At 47.1% G+C, this 23,409-nt stretch overlaps 3 protein-coding genes across 3 annotated transcripts in view; 2 read left to right on the top strand and 1 right to left on the bottom strand.

The window, feature by feature from the left end:
• Positions 1-7,020, bottom strand: part of CDC45 (cell division cycle 45) — a 29,837-nt gene extending 22,817 nt beyond the window's left edge. Inside the window, exons 1-5 of the mRNA XM_037141567.2 lie at positions 6,554-7,020; positions 6,367-6,426; positions 5,049-5,141; positions 3,852-3,989; positions 2,785-2,940 (exon numbers count right to left, since the gene is read on the bottom strand). Of these exons, the coding sequence (XP_036997462.2) occupies positions 2,785-2,940; positions 3,852-3,989; positions 5,049-5,141; positions 6,367-6,426; positions 6,554-6,604 (498 nt within the window). The 5' untranslated portion in view covers positions 6,605-7,020. The remainder of the gene's footprint in view (positions 1-2,784; positions 2,941-3,851; positions 3,990-5,048; positions 5,142-6,366; positions 6,427-6,553) is intronic.
• LOC119046246 (prothymosin alpha-like) lies at positions 436-1,054 on the top strand. Its single transcript, XM_037141195.2, has 2 exons — positions 436-888; positions 965-1,054. Exons 1-2 carry the CDS (start codon positions 436-438, stop codon positions 1,052-1,054), a joined length of 543 nt encoding a protein of 180 aa, XP_036997090.2.
• Positions 7,021-7,241: 221 nt separating the features above from the next.
• On the top strand, positions 7,242-23,161 carry UFD1 (ubiquitin recognition factor in ER associated degradation 1). Its single transcript, XM_037141579.2, has 12 exons — positions 7,242-7,448; positions 10,346-10,478; positions 10,850-10,882; positions 13,595-13,716; positions 14,943-15,073; positions 16,622-16,694; positions 19,140-19,208; positions 20,064-20,129; positions 20,404-20,451; positions 21,243-21,331; positions 22,078-22,159; positions 22,449-23,161. Exons 1-12 carry the CDS (start codon positions 7,446-7,448, stop codon positions 22,521-22,523), a joined length of 924 nt encoding a protein of 307 aa, XP_036997474.1. The 5' UTR covers positions 7,242-7,445; the 3' UTR covers positions 22,524-23,161.
• The last annotated feature ends 248 nt before the right edge of the window (positions 23,162-23,409 follow it).

Here is a 23,409-nt window from a genome sequence, read left to right as displayed (position 1 = left end):
AACATTTCCCAATATCCCCACTGAGGGGGGCACCCAAGAAGCCCAAGCAGGGAGACTAGACTGTCCTTGCTCAGTGGTAACGTGGAGCCGATCCCCCCAGAGATGAGATCCCCCCAGAGATGAACGGAGGTCAACTGGGGAGCCTAATTTCTACCTCTGCCTGGCTGTGAAGAGTGCACACCGCCCACCGCCTCCTTTGCCAGAGTAGTACCGGAGGGAGTAGGTAAAACAAAACGTCCATATAAGAACCAGAGTCTCCTAACATAATACAAAAATGTCCAAGCTTCACCTGAAAAATCACTCATCGTGTGAAGAACAGGAAAACAAACTGAATACAAAAAAGGAAATCCAACACCAAAATGACAGCAATGTTAGACTTATGTGACAAAGATTTTAAAGCAGCCATCATATCAACACTTCGACAAGCAACTACAAATGTACTTGGAACAACAGCCAGCTCTGCCACTGCTGCTGACTCCTGAAGCTTCTTCACCAGAGTCCTTGAACTCTCTGGCCTTCTTTTTAATCTGCTGCACTGAATCACTGGTGTGCCCCACCACATCAGATGCGGCCATGGACATCAGCTCTGAGATCACCACCAAAGACTTAACAGAGAAGGAAGGTTTGGAGGAAGCAGAGAATGGACGAGATGCACTTGCTAATAGGAATGCCAATGAGGAAAATGGGGAGCAAGAGGACGACAATATGGTAGATGAAGAAGAGAAAGGAAGAGGGGAGGAAGAAGAGGGAGAGGAGGAAGAAGGCGTTGGTGAGGAAGAGGATGAAGATGAGGTGGCTAAAGCAGCTAAAGGCAAAAGAGCAGCTAAAGACGATGAAAATGATGACGCTGACACCAAGAAGCGGAAGACTGATGAGGATGAACATATAGCAAAAAATAAAAAGTTAAACTAAAAAAAAAAAAAAAGACTGCCATGACCTATGCACCCTCTGCTTCTCCTCCCAGAATCCCAAGGCGGTGGCCCTGGAGCAGAGTCCTGTCTGCCCTCCTGCTGGCAACACAGGCTCTCCACCACCCGACCCAACCGCAGCGTGAATTTGCAACGCAGGAGGGTCCCGGCTTTTTTTAATTAAAATTACTCTTTAAAGAATTTTGGATTTTTAATTTACATTTTATTTTTTCATACACATGTATTGTTAGGGATCAGCCACTTTGAATAAACTCAGGATGACCAAACCAGCCTGTGGAGTGTTCGCTGTCTTACTTCTGACTTTACCTGTGGTGGCAAGCAAATTCATTACAATCTCAGAGGAAACAAAAACCTTGTAAAAAAAATCTTATTCTGAGCATTCCAGTAAGTTTTTTTATTTTACTTAGCTGTACTATAAGTAGTTGGTTTGTACCATATGGTTAAAAAGGCCAAAGATAAAAGGTTTCTTTTTTCCTTTTTTTTTTTTTTGCCTATAAATTGCTATTTATTTATTTTTGGCCAATAGACGAAAGCTCTACCATACTCTGGCATCTCGTCAAGACCCCTGACTTTCTCCTAGTGCTACACCCGCTACTCAGTTCTCACCTGCCCACTTCCCCCATCAAGTGTCCACGGCCACGTTCATACACCGCCAAAGCCACTCCCGGTCAAGCCTCTTACCTTGCTGTATTTTTTCTCATAATATCTCACCCTGAAAACATGCTCTGTTTATGCTGATTTACATGTTCCTTATCTGTCCCCACCACGAGAAAGGAAGTTTCATGAACACAGAACTTTGTTTGCCCCTTGGTATCCCAGAGCCTGACCAGTATGGGGCGAAGGGTAAGTGAAAATGATACTTGGGGCCCAAGGAAAAGCAGCTCATCAACAATTAAAAGAACACTATAAAAAAGAAGCATTCAGAGGACATCTAAGGGCTCACAGAAATCAAAGATTCGAAGATAAAAACCAAAGGTCTGTCAGAAAGTAGAATAGATAAAAAGCCAGGAAGGAGGAAGGAAAATCTGAGCGTGCCTGATGGTCCCCACCAGATCACTCAAACTTGAGAGAAAGGAGTGGGCAAAGGGGAGGAAAGCAAGGAGACATTCCTGGCTTTGCAGGACACACCTGCCCCAGATGCACAGTGTCCCAAATATGGCTCATAAGGGCTCTGCTAAAGCATGGTATTTAGAGATGCCAGGCCCAGGATGAAGGGCATACCCGAGAACATTCCCGAGGCAATTTCAGCCTGCACACCAAGGATCAGGAGCCAGAGAGCATCAGCTTGTCAACACTAAGCACTAGAATAAAGCATGGCCTCCGTGTTAGAGGAACAACTACCTCCCACCTGGAATTCTACATTTCCGAAAGCCAGGCCCCAGATCTAGCACTGGCCAGGCCCCAGATCTAGTCTAGTAAGTGGCTCAGATCCAAGAGGCACAAGCCATGTCTTTGCGCACAGGTGCTTCCCCTGCAGTGACCATCTGGGACCAAGCCTGGCCGAGGGCCACAAACCCATGGTGCTACTCCATGGTGACCACACAGGAAGCAATTCTGGAAGGAGGTGGGAAAGGGAGGTAACACTTAGGCAATTTATTGTTTCTCCGTATCACTTTTTATAAACGTTTGCTGTCCACGTGCACAACTGAGCTCTTCTCTCTTTCATTTCATCTGGGGTTCTACTGTACAGATAAGAACACTGTGCCTCAGAGAAGTCCAGTAATCTGCCACGCAGCCAAAACACAGCACCCACACCTGCCGCCTCCCATCTAAGTCTGGGCCCAGCAGGCTCTGGACCGACCTCTGACCCCTCGAGAGACAAATTTCTTAAGATTGGTAAGCAGCCCAAACGCACCTCTTCTAACCCTTCTAACCGTGTGCGCTTCTCGGAAGGCTCTGACCCATCATCCTTTTCATTTTCCGAATGTTCTTCATCCTCCTCTGCATCCCTGAAGATGTCATCGTAGGCAGGAACTTCAAGGTCATCATCTTGTTTAATGAGTAGTTTGATCTAAGAATAAAACAAAGAGCAATCAAGTCTCTCTCTCTCTGTTGACAAAAAACTATTCATCATGTTAATCTCTTGAAGAATCTTATTTCCTAGTTGGGTGACTCATAACTTTTCTGTACATACAAGTAGCCACCTGTCTGTAATTTCAAACTTTCTTGGTATTTAAAAATTTTCATTTCCATTAAGTGAGGTGCTGGAGTTGCACCGCACTGTATGCAGAAATTACAAAACCTTGAGAACTATCCATAGCCACCAAGTCTGGAGAAAAACTCCCTCTTATGCCCCATACCAAGCCAACAAAATGAACAACCCCAACTTGGCCTGACAAAGGACATGAAGATGGGCAAGTCCAAAGTGAGTAAAACACCTGCCCCTAAAAGCCACTCCAGGCAGGTTGATTTCTCTGGGAGAAGCCTTTCACGTTAGAATTCCAAGGCTGACTCTTCGTTAACATGGGTGGGAGAAGATCAACTCAGAGAAAGGTTGGGTAGCTGCTGTGTGCCAGGCTCCCTGCTTGCTGCTCAGGAGTTCAAAGAGTAAGTGCAGCAGAAGCATTTTAGGCTGACGGTGGCCTTTCCCACCGCTGTTTTGCTGGTCCTCATGCCGCCCCTTGGATGGGCAGGGCAGATGCCTCTGAGTCCCCTTGATATTTAATGAGGCTGAGCTGTGTCTGAGTTCTGAGGGCAGACTCAGTATAGGGTTCTGATCCCTATAGCTTTCCGGTCAAACAAATCCTACAAATGCACTGAGCAACTCCAAGGATTAGATGTCACGTTTCTCATCAATGATACACAAAACCAGGTTTTTGTCTTGCTAGGACCACCGGATACAATGCTGTCACTGGCATACAAGGGAACAGACAGAGAGATGGGAGAATGCAGGAGACGGGTGGGCCCCAGAGGCCTAGTTACCTGGGTATCATTGTACACATTCACAACATTGACCGGCCTATGGGTATCACACACAAAAAATACAGAGTCTTCATCAGGTTGGAGGATATCCAATAGGTCTGCATTAGCTCCACAGTTAATGAGGATAAAATAACGGAACTGGGGGAAAAAAAGAGATATCATGAATGAAGTTAAATACATGGAGAGGGTCCCTTTACCTTCAGTGCACTAGGCCTCTGAGTCCTAGTGAGACACATCAAACCCCTAACACTTGGCAAGGCCTGATGGCAAGGGGCTCCAAACAGGGCCAGAGCTGGCCTGTACTCAGTGCTTTAACATACTCCATATACTATTTCATTTCCATCACAATACTGTGAGGTGTCCTATGGTTGTTCCCGCTTCACTGTAGAGCATGCAGAGGCTCAGCACACCTGGGTCTCACGCACTGGAGACCCAGAATTTGATGAGGGTCAAGAATTGGATGAGGAGCAGACCAAGACTTCAAAGGTATAACTGGGCCTCGCCAGATCTCAATCATTCAACTGTGATGAGCTGTCTCCCCATGCTAATAGTATTCTATAGGTTTAAAATTTTAGCAAATCTTGGGGAGCCCATACTTAACAGATACCTAAATATTGAGTTTTTATTACACCTCATCGCTATAGAAAACCCTTTCCTTATAAATACAGAACTCTGGCTGAGGTCCCTCCCATGATGACAGGAGCTCCAGGCCAGGATTTACCTCTGCCGGGCAGTCCTACATCCAGCCAGAGACTACAGGAGCCCTCTCTCACACTCCAGTCTCCTCCACAGGGTCTCGAATGGCCCAACTCTCGTTATAGCCCCGAGCAGAGGTGAGAGAAATCCTGACTTCTATTGTTTAAATTATGTTCTGGATTTCAAGTTGGAAACTAGAACATATCTTCTTGGAGAAGTAATATAAAATAATGGTCTAATATAAAATATAATTTTTAACTAAGCCATATCTAAAACAAACTGCTAAATTTCAATGACCTTACAGTGAAATGTCTGCAACACAAATTCAAAGTTAGAGGCCATCCATGTTCACTACCTTTTTTGGTTGTCTTGACTTGAAGGTAAGTCAACCAGACATAAAGCTTATATTTCTCTTCCATATTGCCTAATATATTTGATATTAAATAATAAGTTGTAGTTGAGTTTAAAAAGCCTAATTATTCCAAAGTATGTTTTGCATACCTGTTCTTTATGTTCAAGAAATGCAGTTTCAAGTTCTTGCCAACCAGAGACCGGAACCAGTGTATACTGTACGTGGTCGCACTGGAACAGGGCCTGGAGGGAGTATTTGAAGGCCTATTACATTTGGAATGTCTTTAACTTACCTTGAAATGCACTTAAAAAAAAAATAAGATGGATCGAGAGACAAATCACATGTGATAAAGTAAAGTTAGTAGCCCTGGCTGGTGTAGCTCAGTGGATTGAGTACGGGCCTACAAACAAGAGGATCATGATTCCATTCCCAGTCAGGGCACATGCCTGGGTTGCGGGTCAGTTCCCAGTGGGGGACGCACAAGAAGCAACTATACATTAATATTTCTCTCCTCTCCTTCCCTTCCCCTCTACAGATAAATATATAAAATCTTTAAAAAAAAAACAAAACAAAAGTAAGGTTAGCAAAATGTTAATGGGAAAAACTAGGGGATGGGGATGTGAGTGTTTACTATACTATAAACTTTGTCGAATATTTTTAAATTACCATTGGGAGAAAAGGTGATCTTATTTCTAGGTTTCTTTTTTTTAAGACTTTATCTATTTATTCTTAGAGAGAGGGGAAGGGAGGGAGAAAGAGAAAGACAGAGACATCGATGTGTGAGAGAAACAGCAACTGGTTGCTTCTCGTCAAGGCCCTGACCCACGGATCCTGCAACCCAGGCACATGCCCTAATGGGGAATGGAACTGGAGACCTTTTGCTTTGCAAGATGACACCAACCAAGCCACACTGATCAGAACTTTTTAGGTCTGCTTGGAAGTAGTTCCTGAAGCAAGGGTCTGATCAGAGCTCACATAAACTTCCATCACACCATATTCAAAATCTAACCAATGACCTTCCTTCCATAATAGACTACCCTGCATTTCCAGTATTGCTTATGGTACCACTATGCCCTAGATTGTCACCAATTCTTCTGTCTCAAACCCCATGTTTCAGAAGCCACTACAGGTCTCTCTAATGCAGTCATTTTTTTGCCTAGTTTATGCAAAACTACTACCTAGTCTCCCTGACTTTCGCCTAATCCTTTCCTAATCCAACCAATACTGTCCCGCCAGGGAGGCGACCTCTCAAAAGTCACCCTCCCTAGCTTTCGATTGCTGCTCCAGCCCCACCCAACCAGGGCTCTCACCTGGGAAGGGGTTTCTTCCCTTGCTCCTCACCTCCCTCCATGTTCCCCACCCCACCAAGTTCCCTGCAGACTCTATGCCCCTCCACCTCCCGCCCGTGCCCACCTTGCACTCTCACATCTAGCCCACTCCCACCCTCCCAGGGTCCTCAGTGCTCACCTGAAGGATCTTGCAAGCGCACAGAGCATCCACGTCCGAAGCCACAAAGAGAAGGACCCTCTGTCGGGTAAAGAGAGGGAGAGCTGAGCGCAGCGCCTCTAACCCGGACCCCTCGCATCCTCCCACGGCGGCTCTCTTTCATCCCCTCCCCGCGAAAGCCTCGGGGCCCAAAAAAGGGGGGAGTCACCTGGTTCTGGACCACCTCGTAGAATTCTTTGCGGAAATCGGACACGAACATGACCACAGCAGCCAGACACTCAGAGCTCACGCTTAGTCACCTAGAGCCCCGGCTGGGGTCAAGACTCCCGCCAAATCAGGGTTCTTCCCATTGGTCCAGGGGCCAACCAATAGCTACTTAACTCCCGCCTTTCTTTCTTTATGATTGGTTCATAATCGTCAAAGGCTCCGCCATTCACGATTGGAAAATTCTGTCCCTCCCCAAAGGCGCATCATCAACGTGCCCCACGAAAACAGTTTACCACTCTGACTCTTATTTACCCAGAAACCCCACGGTCTGTGGAAACCTTTACTTTGGGCAGAGAAGCCTATTACTCCCCGGCTAGAACTCCAGGAAAAATTAAGTATATTTAAACGTCGAACGAAGGCGTCAGTTCCAGATTGCAATAGGCTCTTGGTCTATTTCGAAGGCGGATGCGTAGCTTACTTCCGCTCGAGCCCTCACTAGCTGCAGCAAAGACCAGAAGGTCTATAGTGCATCTTGGGTAGTGTAGTCAGTAAGGAAAATGGGCCCTAGTAAATTCGCCTAGAGGGGGATACTATCAAAATGTAATTTTAAATAATGTTTTAAATCCCTCTGAAGTGGACACAAGTTCGAAAAGGTACTTCAGTGTTCATCCCGGGAAAACTTTAAACCCAGGATCCTCTGCTTGCCTTTTTCTCTTTCGCCACGGCTCCGTGGCAAAAGAGACACCTCCCCCCGGATCTCGAGTCCGGCACTTCCGGTGAGCTTCCCTGGACTTCCAAACTGAGGCGGCAGCGGCTGTGAGGGGAGCAAGTTGGCCGCCCCTGGTCTTAACGTTCCCTGGACTTAGTGGCATCCGCGTGTCAGAGGCGCCATCATGGTGAGCGCGGCGGGACAGGGCTCGGGAGCTGGGGCCGGGATTGGGACCCGGCAGGGCGGACGTGACGGCTGGGGAGATGCCGAGTCACCCGGGCCTGAGTCAGGCCCGTCTGCGCGTCCGGAGAACGTCGGGCCAGCGCCGTACCCCTGACCACGAACAGTTGTGGGTCATCCCCGGTAGTTGGAGACGTGGTTCGCTTTTCTTCTCAGTTGGACTTGAGTTCCTTCCATGTTTGCCTCCACCCACGGGTTTCGCAAGTGGTAGACACGGAACGGGTTTCCATAAACACCAAATTAATTGAAAGGCGGTTGGGGTGAGGAGCAGAATCAGGCGCTCCTCAGGAAGACTGCTTGGGGGGAAGGTCCCTGTGAGCTGGGACACTCCGCTCGTGCCCCAGTTCCTTGATTAGCCCAGTACTGCCTGCTTTAGTAACCATGTCTCCAGCTATTTAAGCGATTCAGTAAAGGTAACAGTCGTAGCTAGTATTTGCTGGCGCTTTTCCTTTTACACGGCTCTTTTTTAAAAAAAAAAACAACACCTACAGTCCCTCGTTACACCTATGTCATCTAAAGCTTACGGTGCCCTTGGAGACAGGAGTGATAATTATCGTTTTAACCATGAGAAAACTAAGGTTCAAAGAAGTAGATAGTTTAGGTCCCAAAAATGGGGAGTGGAAATTTAAAACCAAGCCTGTCTGTGAAGCTCCGTCTTTGTACACAGCCTTGCCTCGGTGTCGCCTGTTCATTTTTGTAAAAACGAGGAATGATTATTAGACTTTATCCTAAGTGTGTCTGTGTCGAATTGTACTTCCATTCTCAATTTTATCCACTTAACAGACATTGAAAACCGGGTGCGCGGTAGGCAATATGCTAGGCATTGGGCTTATTATAAAGGAAAGGAGGGTTTGGTGTGGGGAGCAGCAGGGAGGGGCAGAAAGTCAGGTGTCTGGGTGGGTTGAAGGCAGGCTAGTATGGGTATTAAGTACTTTGCCTATTTTCCTCTTTCAAATTGCAAAGAGAAGAAATGGTTTACATCAGGTCATGTGATGAGAGGGGCTCAGGAAGGCCCCCACTCTTCTTCCTTCTTTCATCCAGAAGCACTTTCATTTGTTTGGCTTCTGGCCAAGATGGTGTTGGTTAAAAGAAGAGACACAAAGGCTTGAAAACTGCTAGAACACAGGGAGTGAAGAACCATTTGAGATTTTAAGCAGGAGTGTGCTGCAGTTGCATTTTAAGAAGATAACTGATTCATTTTGCTAATTTTGGAACTGCTAGTAAACTCGTCAGTAGATGGCTTTCCCTCTGCTTAATAATATTTGGAATCAAGTCAAGAAATATTTGTCATTTGGGGTTCTATTTAAAAACTTATGGTAAAAAAAAACAATTTTAAGTGTACAGTTGAATAATGTTCACATGAGCTCTTTCATCTTGCAAAACTGAAACTGTGTACCCACTAAACAATCCTCTTATTTCCCCATCCCTCAGCCCCTCAAAACCAACATTCTACTTTTTGTCTCTGAATTTGACCACACTAGGGAATTCGTATAAGGGGAATCATCCAGCTTTTGTCTTTTTGTGTTCGGCTTGTTTCACGTAGTATAATATCCCCGAGGTTTACCCGTGTAACATATGCAAAATTTCCTTCCTTTTTAGGGCTGAACAATATTCCATTGTGTGTATACAGCACATTTTCTTTACCCACTCATCCATCAATGGACATTTCTGTTGTTTTTATCTCTTCTCTATTGTGAACAGCACTGCTGTGAACATGGGCATGCAAATATCTCTTCAAGACCCTGCTTTCAATTCTTTTGGATATAGACCCTGTTGTACTATTATATTCTTTTTTTGGAAATGTCATAATTGCAGTATTTTGAGAAGACCCCAGGTTGCTATGTAACATATTTTCTAAACTTCATCATAAGCCACAGCTTTAAGAGTTGGGATCTTTCCTTCTTGATGACACCATGTCTCAGGAGGGAAGGAGTGCCAGGGTGTACAACTTGAGGGCACACTGGAGGGGCACCAGCCCTGACCCTGGGCAGAGCAGAGAAGTTTCCTGGAGAAAGGAAAGGGGAAGAAATGAAAACACTGGATGCCACTCTCCCCACTGTCTGAGTGCCATTCCCTGGTTTTCTGCTTGGCTCCCTCTCCGGGCATTCCAGACACTGTAGGGTGCCTTCCTGACCACCCACTTAAAATGGCATTTCCAGGAGCTCTCTGTTCTTTAACCTGTTTTGTGCTCAGAGCATTTATTACCTCCTGACAACAGGTGTTTTTCTTCTGCATGTTTCCCTTGAATGTCAGCTCTTCCTGGGCAGAGGTTGTACCTGTTCTGTTAGTAAACAGACATCACTGGAGTGATGTTCCCCTAGTGCTTAGATCAGAGCCAGGGAGATAGTGGGCACTCAATAAATAGATGTTTTTTTAGTTAATGAGAGGGGAAATGTACCAGGCAGAGGAATCAGACCAGTGAGGGAATGTGGGGGGGATGAGGAAATGGCAGGTGTAGGAGATTGTGGGGCCTTCAGTAACCAGTCCAAGAGATGTGTGGAAGTCCTACCTGGATCTCAGCATGTATATGGGTGGGGGGGGTGGCTGAAAGAGATTAAGAACAGACTTAGTGTGCCCAGTTATTTTAGTAAGATCATAATATCTAAAGATGGTGGGGACTAGATCAGACGACAGACTGAGCACGGCACAAAGGGTGGAAACAAGTGTGAGATTCACTGTTCTGCCGAAAAGGGCTTCAGGCAGGCCGCTGTGGTCCTCCAGGAGTTCGATGCATCTTGGTCTTTGACAGTGTTTAGCAGCCATAACAACCCTGATCTGTTCTGGCTTTTGATGAGACGAAATGTACCTTTGTTTGTTCTAACTCTGGCATCTCTTTTCTTCTAGTTCTCTTTCAACATGTTTGACCACCCGATTCCCCGGGTCTTCCAGAACCGCTTCTCCACACAGTACCGCTGCTTCTCCGTGTCCATGCTTGCAGGGCCTAATGACAGGTCAGATGTGGAGAAAGGCGGGAAGAGTATGTGCTTGTTTTTACTTTGAATAGTAATTTTTCCTGCCCCCAACCTACAGTGCTTATAATCTTCAACAGTCCTTATTTTGCATGTGTAACAGTATCTACCTACAGTGAAAATATTGCTTGACCCAGATTTGCTGGAGTGGAGATGGGGGGGGGTCCAAGTTTGATTAGATTTATGGCTAGTAGCCATTTGGTTCCCCAAAATAAATTACAGCAAGTGAAATTCTTTTTGGAAGATCATTATTAAATTCTGGCTACCATATAAGTGCTTTTTAATACATTTTAAAGATACGACAGAAAACTGCATTTTGGCTTTTATTCTGTCCTTTTAATTTTTATTTTCTAATGTTTTTTTAATGTTCTTTCCACAGTAATTATGCCACCCTCAGCCCTCGATCAACTCAGTAAGTATTTTCTACATGACTTGAGAATTGAGGTAATATAAAGATGGGTGTCACATCTGGATGGGAGTTGTCCCTGGAATATCCATGCTGGGCTGTGAGGGCTGAGGCCACGGATGCCCCTGTGAGGTGGCCCTGGGGGCCATGAGTATTCAGATCCAGATCCCTCTGGGAGGGATCTCCCCAGACCCATATCTCTGATCTCATCAGTACTAAAGGAAGCCTCCAGCACCAGTGCTTATCACACTGCCTGAGCAGTGGATGCTGTTGGCTGGGTTTAGTAGGTCTTCTCTTAGAGGGTGATGGTTGGCTCCCAAAAGGATGCTCTGTGGCAGGGCTCTCTTCTCCTCCCCAAGGGTCTTTCCTCGGTCCAAGTCCTTATTTCTACCCCTTCTGCTTTAGTACATCTGCAGCCTGTCAAAAATAGTCTTCTACCCCTGAAGCTGTCCCTCTTACTGGCTCTGTCCCTCACCCCCTCATCCCTTGAGAGCAATTTGGAGTCCTCATGCCCTGGCTCCACTCCACCTGGACACAGAAAACCCTGATCACAGGTGCAGCCATTGCCTTTTGAAAGTCAGTGGTTTTTCTGGTGTGAATTCCTCCCATCTGGAGCAGGAGATGTGAAGGCCCCCAGCAGGAGGGCCCATACTTGGTGTTTAGGACACCTAGGAAAAGGGTGCCAACTATGGTGTCACTCTGGCTTGAACTTTGTACCTTGTACAGCCTGGCTTTAGACTAGTGACTTGGCCTATCTGAACTTAAGTGACCTCATCTTTAAACAGGGACACACAGCACCTGTCCATCAGAGCTGCTGGCAGGAGTACCTCCTCCTAGGCAGTACCCTGGGGTGTGTTTATAAACAGCCTGAACCCATGTAACACCCACCAGAAGGCGTGAAGTGGTAGTCTTTAGCTCTCACCGATGCCAACAGCAGCAATGGCCACACCCAGTGGAAGCCTTTAATCCTGGCTTCCACTCAGCCAGTGGGTAGATAGAGTTGAGGGGTTCCTGTCCCTCAGACAGGTCCCTGTGATAACAGAAGGGGTGAAGGTCCCCAGAGAGCCTGCCTTTCTATTTGAGCTGATCCAGGAGCTGAGCACCAGTGTGACCCTTTGCACTGGACTCAGGGACGGATCCAGTGTCTGTTAGATCAGTGTTGTTCAAGCCTTTTAAGTCATGGGAGAACCTGTCCAAATGAAATCTTACAAAATTTATAAAAAGGGTCGCTACTTGGGCTGGAGTAAGTGAGCAAGTGCAGACTGCTTGGGAGCCCCAAGGCATTTCTCTGAATCACAAAATGCACTTTGAAAACCAGCAGACCAAGGAACACAGGGTTTTCTTCCAACCACAAGAATTCTGAACCCTCGATTGGAGCGTGATCCAGTTCACCCTGTCTGACTTCATTTCCTTCCATGGCTCGGCAGCTGGGAGGTTCCCCAGGGCCTGAATGCCTGGCTTGTGTGCCCTTGTCCACCTGCTGTCAGCATTCAAGTGCCCTTTGTGATGGGGAAACGCCCAAGCCCACCACTGCCTCTGCAGTGACAAGCCACTTCAGGAGGCTGTCCTCTGCTACCTGTGGTGTCACACCCAAGTTTGTTGCTCAGTCTGCTTTACCAGAATTTTTAGGGGGTCCCAAATGGAGTCTGCCTCACCTCCCTGACTGCTGAATGAAAACTTCTGTTGCTGTGTTTGCCTAAATCAACAGGCCAAAGTGGGCTTCTGTGGGTTTAAGCCCCGGACTTGGCCAGTAGCCTGGGTTGAGTCCCAGCATCACTACTTCTGGGCCCTGGATCCTGGGCGTGTTGCTGAACCTGCAAGCTTTAGTTCTCTGTAGATAAAATGGGTAATGGGAAGACTGAGTGAGGGCCTGTCCCAGTCCTGGACTCTCCTGGGTCCTGCTCCCCATTGGTAGCCACTCCTTTTCGTGTCCCCTGCACTTCTGGGTCATCATGCCAGCAGTCCTGTTTACTTCCCTGTGGCCTCACCCTCTGAGGGAAAGTACTGTGTCGTGACCCTACTGGGAGTCCACACTGCTGACTGGTATTAGTCACCCTGCATGGTGTCCCAGCCTTCCTCCACTCCTAATGGCTTCATACTCTGTCCCTGTGCCCCAGTCTCACCTAATTGTCAGCCATTCCTGAACTGGCCGGGCTCTGCTGGGCTCCCCTCCCCTCTGTGCCGTTGCTCAGTCTGCTTACTCTGCCTGGAATTCCCTTCCTGGCCTTCCCACTGTGACTTGACTGGAGGACACCCTCTAAGAATAGCCCCGTTCCTCCTGCCCCACCCTTCCCACAGCACCACTGCATCTGGGTGCACTTGTTTTTTTCTCTGCTTGCTCACTAAGAACTTTCGAAGGTGGAAGTTTTGTCTAGCACATGTTTGGCACTTAAATTATTTGCAAATGAGTGAACATGCCACCTTTTAAAATTGGAATTTCAGGAAATCACAACTATAAGCTGCTGCTGAGAACCTGAGTCACTGAACTTTTCTGAGTTCTTGGCCAGGTCCTGTGATCTCACAGGGAATGTGGGGTGTGGTGGGTGGGCAGGCACAGAAGGGCTAAGCACCATGAGGGTCCAAGTGCCTGCTGTGGTGGGGCAAGGCTATTATATCCACGGCGGGTGCCCAAGAGGCTGCTTCCTAGGGGAGCCTGTTGGGGGAACAGGGTTTCTCTCCCTTGCAGAAGCCTTGTCACATAGCCTTTTTTGTTTTCAGGCCGACTCAACATTACCTACCCCATGCTGTTCAAACTGACCAACAAGAACTCGGACCGCATGACACACTGCGGTGTGCTGGAATTTGTGGCTGACGAGGGTATCTGCTACCTGCCACACTGGGTGAGTGAGGCCGTCCTGGTCTCTGGAGAGTGTGTGAGTCTGTCTTGGGGCTGGGACCTCAGGCAGGGATACCCCTTGCCCACAACCATGTGCAAGTGTCTTTCCCTCAGAGTAAGAGTGAGGGAGGGCATTTGGAATAGCTTTTTCTTTGATAGTTACTTAACTAGTAGACTAGACACCATATCCATGCCATTTACCTGTGAGCTCCTGGGTAAGGCTTTTTAAAGATAATAAAGCAGGAGCATTTTTTAAATGATCTAAGTACAGAATTTTAGATTTTTATACATTTTCTCCCTATTTCTAGTAGTTTCTCCCCCAACGAGAAACTCTGTTGCAGTGAGTGTGTGTTTACTATCTCGCCTATAACCGAACCTTTATTTTAAAGTACACACTTTGCTGCCATAGAAACAACCCCTTTCTAGAGCACTGGCCCTTCTGGAGTGCCAGGCAGGGCCAGCCTCTCCCTGGAGACCTCCACTCCATCACACCTGCTGCCTGGCCTGTGTTGTGCTGTTTCACAGTCTCAATCCTACTGGGATCTCTTACATCTCAGAGCCCAGACCCAGCTTGCTTTCTTGCTCACTTGTCCTTCCCAGCACTTGCCTCCTGTGTGTCTGGAGGTGCCCCTCCAGGGTTGGAGGCCTTCAGCTCATCCAGTAGAGTATGGTGGGTGGCTGAAGTATTGGGCAGTGACAGCTTCCCAAGGCAACTCAGGATCTGCAGAGACCCCTTCATGGCCCCTCTCTAGAGGTGAGAGAGGAGGGGTGATGCTGGGGTACACTAGATTCAAAGGTTCCCTCTCCAACCCATGGACTCAGTAGCCCTTTGTCTAGGTTCTTAGACCACTTTGAACCAGGAAACTAATTGAATCCTTTTTGTTGAGAAACATCACATCCCTGGGATGCTTGTTTTTATGTAGCAGCGAGCTGCTGGCTCACCTCTTCCTGAGCTGGCCTTCCAGCTCTCAGCAAGAGTAGGTGTTTGCCTGAGGTTTCTCAGCTGCTGCCACTGAGTCAAACCCCGTGAATAAGCATTCTGTTGGGTGATTGGCAGGCTCCATCCCACCTAGGCTCCTGGGCTTCTTCAGGGTGAGTCAGTCTGGAATGGGCTCCCAAGGAAGAAGCCACCTGTATGTCAGGCTTTAGCCTGCCCAGCGTATGGGTTGGTGACAGTCCTGCTGGTCATTTGATTTCCAGGAGCCTCATGTATCCTTCTTTTTCCTTTAGATGATGCAGAATTTGCTGTTGGAAGAAGGGGGCCTGGTACAGGTGGAAAGTGTCAACCTTCAAGTGGCAACTTACTCCAAGTTTCAGCCCCAAAGTCCTGACTTCCTAGACATCACCAACCCTAAAGCAGTGTATCCTTTTGAGACGAGAAGGGTTGTAAACAAAAGAGGGGTGTACTGGCAGTCGGCAAAACACAGTGCTTTTTTAAACGTGTGCCTACTTTGGGAAGCACATACTTACTGTGATTGGAGAATAATGACATTCAACCAGCACATCTGCCACAACTCGTGGACCTGAACCTGACAAGTGCACTAGACACTCTGTGGGCCTCTTCTGTATTCTCTGTGTATTTCTCACGGGCAAACCGGATCCCTTCCTTCAGGTGGACTGTGACACCTAGCACAAAGCCTAGTGTGTCCTGTAGAAGGGGGCCAACTGGTCTGCCTCTCAGCCCCCAACCCTCATGAGGCACTGGTGTCTGTGAACTTGCTACTCCCTTTTACCCAGGCTTAGGGCTTTTCATTCCAAACCAGTGGGGAGCAGTGGTTTAGTAAGTCTTCTCTCGGCAACAAGAAAGCAAAGGTTTTAGGTTCTAGTGATTTTTTTGGTAGGTTCTCTTCTAAACATAAGCCATATGTGTGTGTTTATAACTTAAGGAGTGACCAGTGTGGGTAAAGGGTGAGCTGTGTGAGGGCTACAATAACTTGGAGCCCCCAGTTTGGCTTGTTGAGATTATGGTATAGAGTAGCTACTTTATCACCTATTTGTTTTTAAAAATGCGTGTTTGGAAAAAACAAGTCAATAGTTAAAGAAAAGCTGCCTCCACCTGCCCCCACCTTCCCCCGCCCCTCGTACACTCTCCCCAGGCATGAGCTTGGGAACAGCCTGCTTCCAGCCGTGTTCAAGATACAGGTGGGTCATGTCGACCTGTCTTCTGAATGTGTCTGTGGGGTGGCGTGTTGAGCCCCCTGTAGCCAGGTCCTGGACATGCAAGGGTGCTGGGCTCTGCTCACGGCAGTCAGTGGTGGGGGCTTCCCATCTTGCAGGCAGGACAGTGTCCTGTGGCTAAGTCTCATTACCTTGTCCTTCAGAGCTTTGCTTGGAGATGCTTGTCTGGCTGTCAGTGTCGAAGAGCAGGGCCTGCCTCTGTGATCGTAGCCCCTCATGATTTTTCTCTGAATTTTTACATGAGTTTCATTCTCACTGGATTGCCTTCAGAAGCAATTTCTCTCATAGTTAACTTGTTAGTCTACAGAGGAAGGGCATTACTTTCATCATCAGAGTCAACAACCCAGTGCTCCCGGGTCTAGCTGACAGTCTGGATAAATGCAGTCAGCATAGAGCAGAGAATGTGGAAGACACACAGAGCAGCAACGCAGGAGCCATTTTCATCCTCAGAGGCCCAGTGGATCCGATTTGACAGCTCAGGGGTCATCAGGAGGAGTCAAGGACAGGGCACTCCTGCAGTGTGCATTTCAAATAAGGAGCGAAGGCATCAGTCTACACAAGGCCCTTTTTACAAAGTTGCTGTCACCATGGAAGGCTGCGTGACCAAGAAAGTGAACCTAGACAGCTTGGCTTCTCCCTCAGGCTCTAAGATCCTTTCTGGGATGTACCATGTCACAGTGGCGGATTCTGAAGCCATAGTTTATGTTTCTGCCTTGACACCATGTCTGCAGATTAGAAAATGCATTGAGAAACTTTGCCTGTCTGACCACTGGGGATGTGATTGCCATCAACTACAATGAGAAGGTGAGTGTGTCAGCCGTGGGGCCAGCAGCACCTAGAGAGAAAGAAGCATCCATCTGTTGTACCTGGTTTTTGTCAACTAATTGCTGCCTGCTGTTTGCTTTTTAGAGACCTTTACTACATTCAGGAACTGTGTTTTGATGATTGGTTGATTGATTACATTTATAGGTGAATAAGCATAACGCTGTCATACCCGTTAATCACACATCGCTGTATCATGGTACACCAGTTAGAAAGGTGTGCTGCTGATTGCGCCCCAGTTAGAAAGGTCTACACTGCTCCTAAAATCTGAGATGAGCCTTTGTGAGGCTGTCAGGACACAGAAACGGTCCAGTCTGAGGCCTTGTCCTTGTGGTTTCCTCCCCTGGAAGTACGTAGGCCCTCCTGGAGCTTTTCCGTGCAGTGCGCCTCTGGTGCTGCGGTCCACCTGGAAGCAGAGCCTGGGTCACCGAGTGATAATGCCACCTGAGGTCACCTCTCCTCATGGGATCCCACGTCCTTTTCCTTTTTTCTCAGGTCCTTTGGGCTTGTCCATCTTGGCACGAGTTTTTCAGGTCTGAACACCACTTTTGTTCATCCATGATTTCATAGTTGTTAGGTGTCTGCGTCTAGACACTTTAGCTGGAAAGTGAAATACTATGTTTCATCCTCCGTTTCTCATTTATTTCATGCATAGTGACTGATGATTTCCCACAATTCAAGACTAAGCATCCACTTACTCATTTTCTGTGGCACCTTGTCTGAGGGAAGGTGAAATAGTTGTTAGTCCTACTGATAGGCCATCCTAAGAGGCATGGAGCAGTGATGTGTGTATCCCTTGTCCACTGCGCCAGTGACCATGATTGACCCTCACAGAGTTGCTGTCAAGGTAGACTGCCTAGTGCTCAGGAGTGACCGTGGCCCTGGCGTGCCTTTTCTCTGAGGCCAGTTCTTAGCTCCTTCACACACTCTCCCATCCCCTTGGGGACTGGGGCCCTCATGGCCATGAACAGGGGCTTGTGGTTCAGCCAGTCCCTTCCTCCAGGGTGGAGAAGACAGTCACTGCCCCCGTGTCAGAGTAGGGATCTGGCGTGTTCTCCAGCGGCCCCTTTTCTTTGCAGCATCTGATACTGAGAGTCCTCACTTTTCAAGTTTTGGGGTTTGAATCACACTTTTCTCTAAAATTAAGAAGTAATCCTGTTGTCTTTAGCTTTGTGGGGGAACAGTTTAGGTATTGTCTACTTTAACTGATTTTATAAGCTTTCATATTTAATTACACATAGTCTTAATGTCATTCTTAATATTAAGGTAGTAATGCTAAATATAACTAAATTGATTATATTTTTGGACTGAAAGGGAAAAATGAATTACATGCTATATGGAAGCATGGGAGACTGGATACTCTAAAGGGCCCTTTGGTGGAACCCTGTTGTTCGGATCAAACCCAGGTTGTTAATTGCGTTGGTGGGCTCACGAGAAACATGGGAAGTTTTCAAGAATCTCTCTGTTCAATCATGGAGAGGCTTTTAAAAACAGACATGGCACATTGAGCCTTCTCACTTCACGTTGGTGGCTTCCCCCCAGTGTTTAGGTCTTTTAAGTGATGGCAGTATCTGGACTGTTCATTACAAAAGCAAGGCATATACTCTCGGTCAACAGAAATAACTTAAAGTGATGTTGAAAACAACAGATTTAGATACTCTTAGTTCCTGTCCTCTGGGTGTTTTTAATGTATATTTTTACACACACGATAACTATCCTAGACACATAGCACCATAATTGGTTTTTTCATTTATTTTCTTTTGGCTACATTGTATTCCACTGGTGACTATAACTTATCTACCTATGACTAAACTTTGACCATATATTACTCTTAGCAGTGTTGGAGTGAGCACCCTTAGAATTTTCTCTTTGTGTATTAATTATTTACTTAGAGTAAATTCCTGCCCTGGCCAGGTGCCTCAGTTGGTTGGAGTGTTGTCCCACACACCCAAGTGTCATGGAATCGGGGCACATACCAAGGCTGCAGGTTCACTTGCTGTTTGGGGCACGTATGGGAGACAGCCTATCGATACTTCTCCCTCTTCTCTCTCTCTTGCTCACTCTCTCTCCCCCACTTTCTAAAACTAGTAAAATATATCATTGGGTGAAGATTAAGGAAAAAAATAAATTCCTAGGAGTATACTTTCTGGGATAAAGGTTATAAATGTCTTTTGCAATTTGATTCATAATTCCCTTGCCTAATTTGAACCACTTTTGGGAAATAGCTTCTGTTGAATGATGGGCAGGCATCAAGGTAGTCCACCCCTATAGACTCATTGTCACAGCAAGTGGTGTGGCCAAGGAGGGTGTCGTGGAGGTGAGTGATATGTCTGCAAGCCCCTGGTCGGGAGCCGCAGTGACGCGAATGATGTACAACTCCCAGTGTGGCCGGGAAACTGTCCAGCTGATTTCTTTATCTTCCCACAGATCTACGAACTACGGGTGATGGAGACCAAGCCTGACAAGGCCGTGTCCATCATCGAGTGTGACATGAATGTGAGTGGCTTTGCTGCTTACAGTGCATTCAGGCCTGGGGGAAACAAGTATTCAGTAGCCCCTGCAGGCCAGCGTCCCAGATGGGTATCACTGTCACACAGCCCCAGGGACTCTTTGGGTGAGGGGGGAGGAAAATGCTACCAGAACATCTTGAGGAGGCTGCTGACCTGGCGATCCTTCTCAGGGCCAGTGGAGGTAGCAGACTTGCCCGTAGTTCTGAGATGACTGAATCCACTGGCATCTCAGACCTGCCAAGGAGTGAATGTTCTTAAAAGCTAAGGAAGCCCTCAATTAAAAAAAAAACTAAGGAATGCTACTCAGCTCCCAAGTAGGAAGGAACTACTGGGACACAATAGCGTAGTGGCTTTCCAGAGAATGATGCTGAGGGGGGAAAGCCAATCCCAAATGGTTCGCGCTGACTCCATTTTTGTAACATTTTGAAATGACAACACTTCAGAAAGAGAGGACAGCATAGTGGTTGCAAGGGGCTCTGGGAGGTGGAGAGGGCCACCAGTAAAGGTGTGGGTGTTAGATATAGAAGCATAACTCGAAGGGGTTATCCTGTTCAGTATCTTGACTGTGGGCAAGGACGCACAGAACTACACTGGTGATAAATTTTGAGAACTTGCAAAGTGAGTTCTTGTAAAACAGGAGTTCTGAATAGTGTAGATGTCAGTATCCTGGTGATACTATGGTATAATTTTATAAAAATTTCCCCATTGGGAAAAGTATACAGGGCATCTTTCTGTGTTATTTCTTACAATTGCACATAAATCTGTCAGTTACAGACAGCCAAGCTAGGGGAGTCTGAGTGCCCCCATGTCTCACAATTTCACTTTCACCTTGGGAACGCAGGTGGATTTTGATGCTCCACTGGGCTACAAAGAACCTGAAAGACAAGTCCAGCATGAGGAATCAACTGTGAGTTCTTTCTCCCCACCTTCCCTGCTCACCCTGGCAGGTTTGGTGTCCTCTTTGGTAATCGGGTTCGGGAGTGTGCCCTAATCTGTCTGTCCTGACTGCTGGCCCATGTTTGGCCTCTACTGGTCATTGCAGCCACATTCCCTGTTTTTCTTCCAGCCTTGCCTCCAGGAGATGTTTGGGTGCAGAGACAGTGATAAAAATGAGGGGCCCAAAGGAAAAGTTGGGGTGTCGCTGCTGGGAAGCTTATCTCCCATTTTTCTGTCCTTGGCAGGAAGGAGAGGCTGACCACAGTGGCTATGCCGGAGAGCTGGGCTTCCGAGTGAGTACCAGGCCACGTGTTCTACTTCCTGTGCTACTGCCGTGCTGTCCGCTCCTCCCAGCCACTCTGTGTAACGCTCCAGGGACCCAGCAGGGATTGGGCCTCTGGGTGTCTGTACACGCATGTATCTGCCACTGCATCTGTTCGTCTGTTATGGCACTTGACGTCCACTTTCTTGTGGAATCCTTCTAACAAATCTGGAAGGCAGCCACAACTTTTTCTCCTTTTGAATGTTCTAACCTACCAAAAAGTTAAAATAGTATGGTGGACACACATACCCCCTTCACTTAGATTCGCCAATGTGACTGTGTTTGCTTTTTCTCTAAGAACATGTCCTCTTTTCGCCAGCACTGTTTGAAGGTAAATTGTAACGTGGCCCTTCACCACTGCCGCCAGCCAGTCTCCCTGGGAAAAACGTGGGGGTGGTCTGTGTGAGGGCAGCGGTGCACTGGGGGGCAGTGGAGGAGGCAGGATTGGAAAGCGGAGCTGTGGGGCAGTTGCAGCAAAGGCTGTAGCCCACCACAGGGCCCCAAACTGGGTGGCCCTGCAAAGGCCAGGGCTAGGCCTTTCAGCTTATTATTGGCTACCGGCTGCCTCTGGGGGATGGCTGCTCTCGGGCCAGGAGGCTCCCTTCAGCTCACAGCAGTTGAGGGGCTGCTCACAGTCAAGAGCTCTCAGCTGCCCATCCTGAGGGACTGGGTGACGTCACCCTTCAGTGGTCTCAGCAAAGGGCGTGCATGTGCTCAGTCTCGGGGCTCAGTGCACCCACACTCTGCTGCTTGCCTGTCTAGGCCTTCTCTGGCTCCGGAAATAGACTGGATGGGAAGAAAAAAGGTGTAGAGCCCAGCCCTTCCCCAATCAAGCCTGGAGACATTAAAAGGTGGGTCTACCCTATCTCTGCCCCAGCCTAATGCTTTATCACCATCTAAGGAGGGTCTGTGCCAGACCGCTAGGGTGGGCAGGCGCACTCCAGCTTTGGAGACAAAGCCTGAATCAAAGAGACTGGCTGGGTAGATGAATCGCTTCCACCCCCCCCCCCCAACCTCCTGTCCTTGGGGGACTAGTAATCTATTTTTCTGTTTCGTGACTTCATCAAGTCACATACCTTAACTTCCCTCAAGCAGGAGGCAGGAGCTGCCTCAGTGAGATGTGTTTCTATTGTTTGATCCAGGGACTCGGAGCCAATTCCCTGCCTGGTGGCTGTCACAGTGGTGGCAGGGATGAAATATAACACCCGTCTACTGTGTGTTACAGCAGAAGAAAAATGCTAGAAATGGGTTTTTTACCCACTGTCTGAAGGAGTGAAATGAGTTTAGTGCAAGTGTACCCTTTCCAGGGTGATCCATGAGGTTGGAGGACAGATTTGATGAGGGCCTTCCAAGCCTCCAGGGGACCCCTCACTGCAGGCCAGGCCCCAAGTCTGGAGGAGGCCCCTGACCCAGTTGCCTACTGGTTCTGTCCTGGAGGGCTGGCCAAGGGCAGCGTGCAGTACAGCCACATACTGCAGAACAAGAATCGCCAGGAGGACACTCATCATCTCTTTGGCTTGCCTTCCTCTTTGTCAAAAAAGAATATGAGTTCTTTTCTCCTGGAACTGAAATTTCTCATCTTCTGTCTTTTTTACAGAGGAATTCCCAATTATGAATTTAAACTTGGTAAAATCACTTTCATCAGAAATTCACGTCCATTAATCAAAAAGGTTGAAGAGGTGAGTATACTTCATAGGTAATGAGTTTTATTTTCTAGCGATGACCAACTAGCAACACAAACACATAAAAGATATCTGCTGTTTTTGAGGCTATGATAGACACATTGTGATTGTGTGGTTGTGTTTTCAATTTAGTTGATTTTGATTTGTATTTTTATTTCAAAGACATTTCTTATGAATAATGTGGAAGTAAGGAAAATGTGGATGGTACAATACAAGAGTAACAGAAGAAAGCATTTTCTATAAACCTCCAAGAAGTTTCTGAAAGTAGTATTTTATCTTCACACAGGATGAAGCTGGAGGCAGATTCGTCGCTTTCTCTGGAGAAGGGCAGTCATTGCGTAAAAAGGGAAGAAAGCCATAAGTTGGGACTGTTAGCTGATTGGAAAATAAAATCACCAATTGCAGCATAATGGCTTTTAGTTACTGGCTCTCACAGGGATGAGACTACCGCAGAGAATGCTCTGTCACTTTAGCTTTGTTTAGAGTTACCTAAGAATGTGGAGTTTAACCTGGAAGTGGAACAGCAGGACTTTACGTACTTGAATTGGGGGAAGAGAAAGCTGTCCTGAGGTCCCAAAGGTGGCCTTGCCACTCCTTGCTTTCAGCCCCTGGGAGCTCTCCCACCGCCTCAGCAGAATTAGAGACCCCGTTCCTGATAAAACTCAATGGAGGGGATTGACTTGCTCTAACTTGTGTTCTTTCTCTTTTATCCTTTCTTTTTTGTCAGTCTGTAGCTTAGACATTGCTGTTGGCCTAGAGAAAAGTGGTTTAAATAGATTTGTGCTCTATAAATAGTTGTTATTCCATTACTCTGGCTGCAATTTAAGTATTTATTTTATATATTGTTTTTCCCCCCCGGAAGAACCATTCTTTAGAAGGAAAAACTGATCTGAAAGCATTTCTACTTTTAGAGTTCATTTGGAAATAACTATGGTGGGGGAAACCTTCGTGGTGAAGCACAGATGTGAATATTAGAATAAATAAAAGCTAAAGATAACAGTCCTCTCTTTCCTCCCCAATCCCCCACTCCCAGTGTAAAGTACTAAGTTATCCAAGGTTCTGTTGGCCTGTCTTTATTTTGTCTTGGTCTCAGATCCTCACTTTCTATAAAGTGAGATCTTTTGACATGTTAATCCAGTTACATTAATCTTTTTTGTCCCTTGAAAATAATTCCAAATGAAGAATTTCAAATAAAAACAGGGAATGACTAAAACCTGGATTGCCTCCAAATGTTTGATTAAGTGCCA

The sequence above is a fragment of the Artibeus jamaicensis genome, unplaced genomic scaffold (genome assembly GCF_021234435.1).
Source record: "Artibeus jamaicensis isolate MK-2021 breed Jamaican fruit bat unplaced genomic scaffold, CSHL_Jam_final contig_1128, whole genome shotgun sequence".
In the NCBI taxonomy this organism is placed as follows: Eukaryota; Metazoa; Chordata; class Mammalia; order Chiroptera; family Phyllostomidae; genus Artibeus; species Artibeus jamaicensis.
The sequence above is the reverse complement of the archived record's forward strand: the minus strand, read 5'-3'. Positions and strand labels throughout refer to the sequence as shown.

What these genes read in the sequence shown, in the direction of transcription:
- LOC119046246 (XM_037141195.2), top strand. Translation starts at nt 436, where the DNA reads ATGTACTTGGAACAACAGCCAGCTCTGCCACTGCTGCTGACTCCTGAA. An exon ending in CTGATGAGGATGAACATATA is followed by an intron (nt 889 to 964) that starts GCAAAAAATAAA and finishes TTCTCCTCCCAG; the next exon opens with AATCCCAAGGCGGTGGCCCT.
- UFD1 (XM_037141579.2), top strand. An exon ending in TGTGGAGAAAGGCGGGAAGA is followed by an intron (nt 10,479 to 10,849) that starts GTATGTGCTTGT and finishes TTCTTTCCACAG; the next exon opens with TAATTATGCCACCCTCAGCC. An exon ending in TCTGCTACCTGCCACACTGG is followed by an intron (nt 13,717 to 14,942) that starts GTGAGTGAGGCC and finishes TTTTTCCTTTAG; the next exon opens with ATGATGCAGAATTTGCTGTT.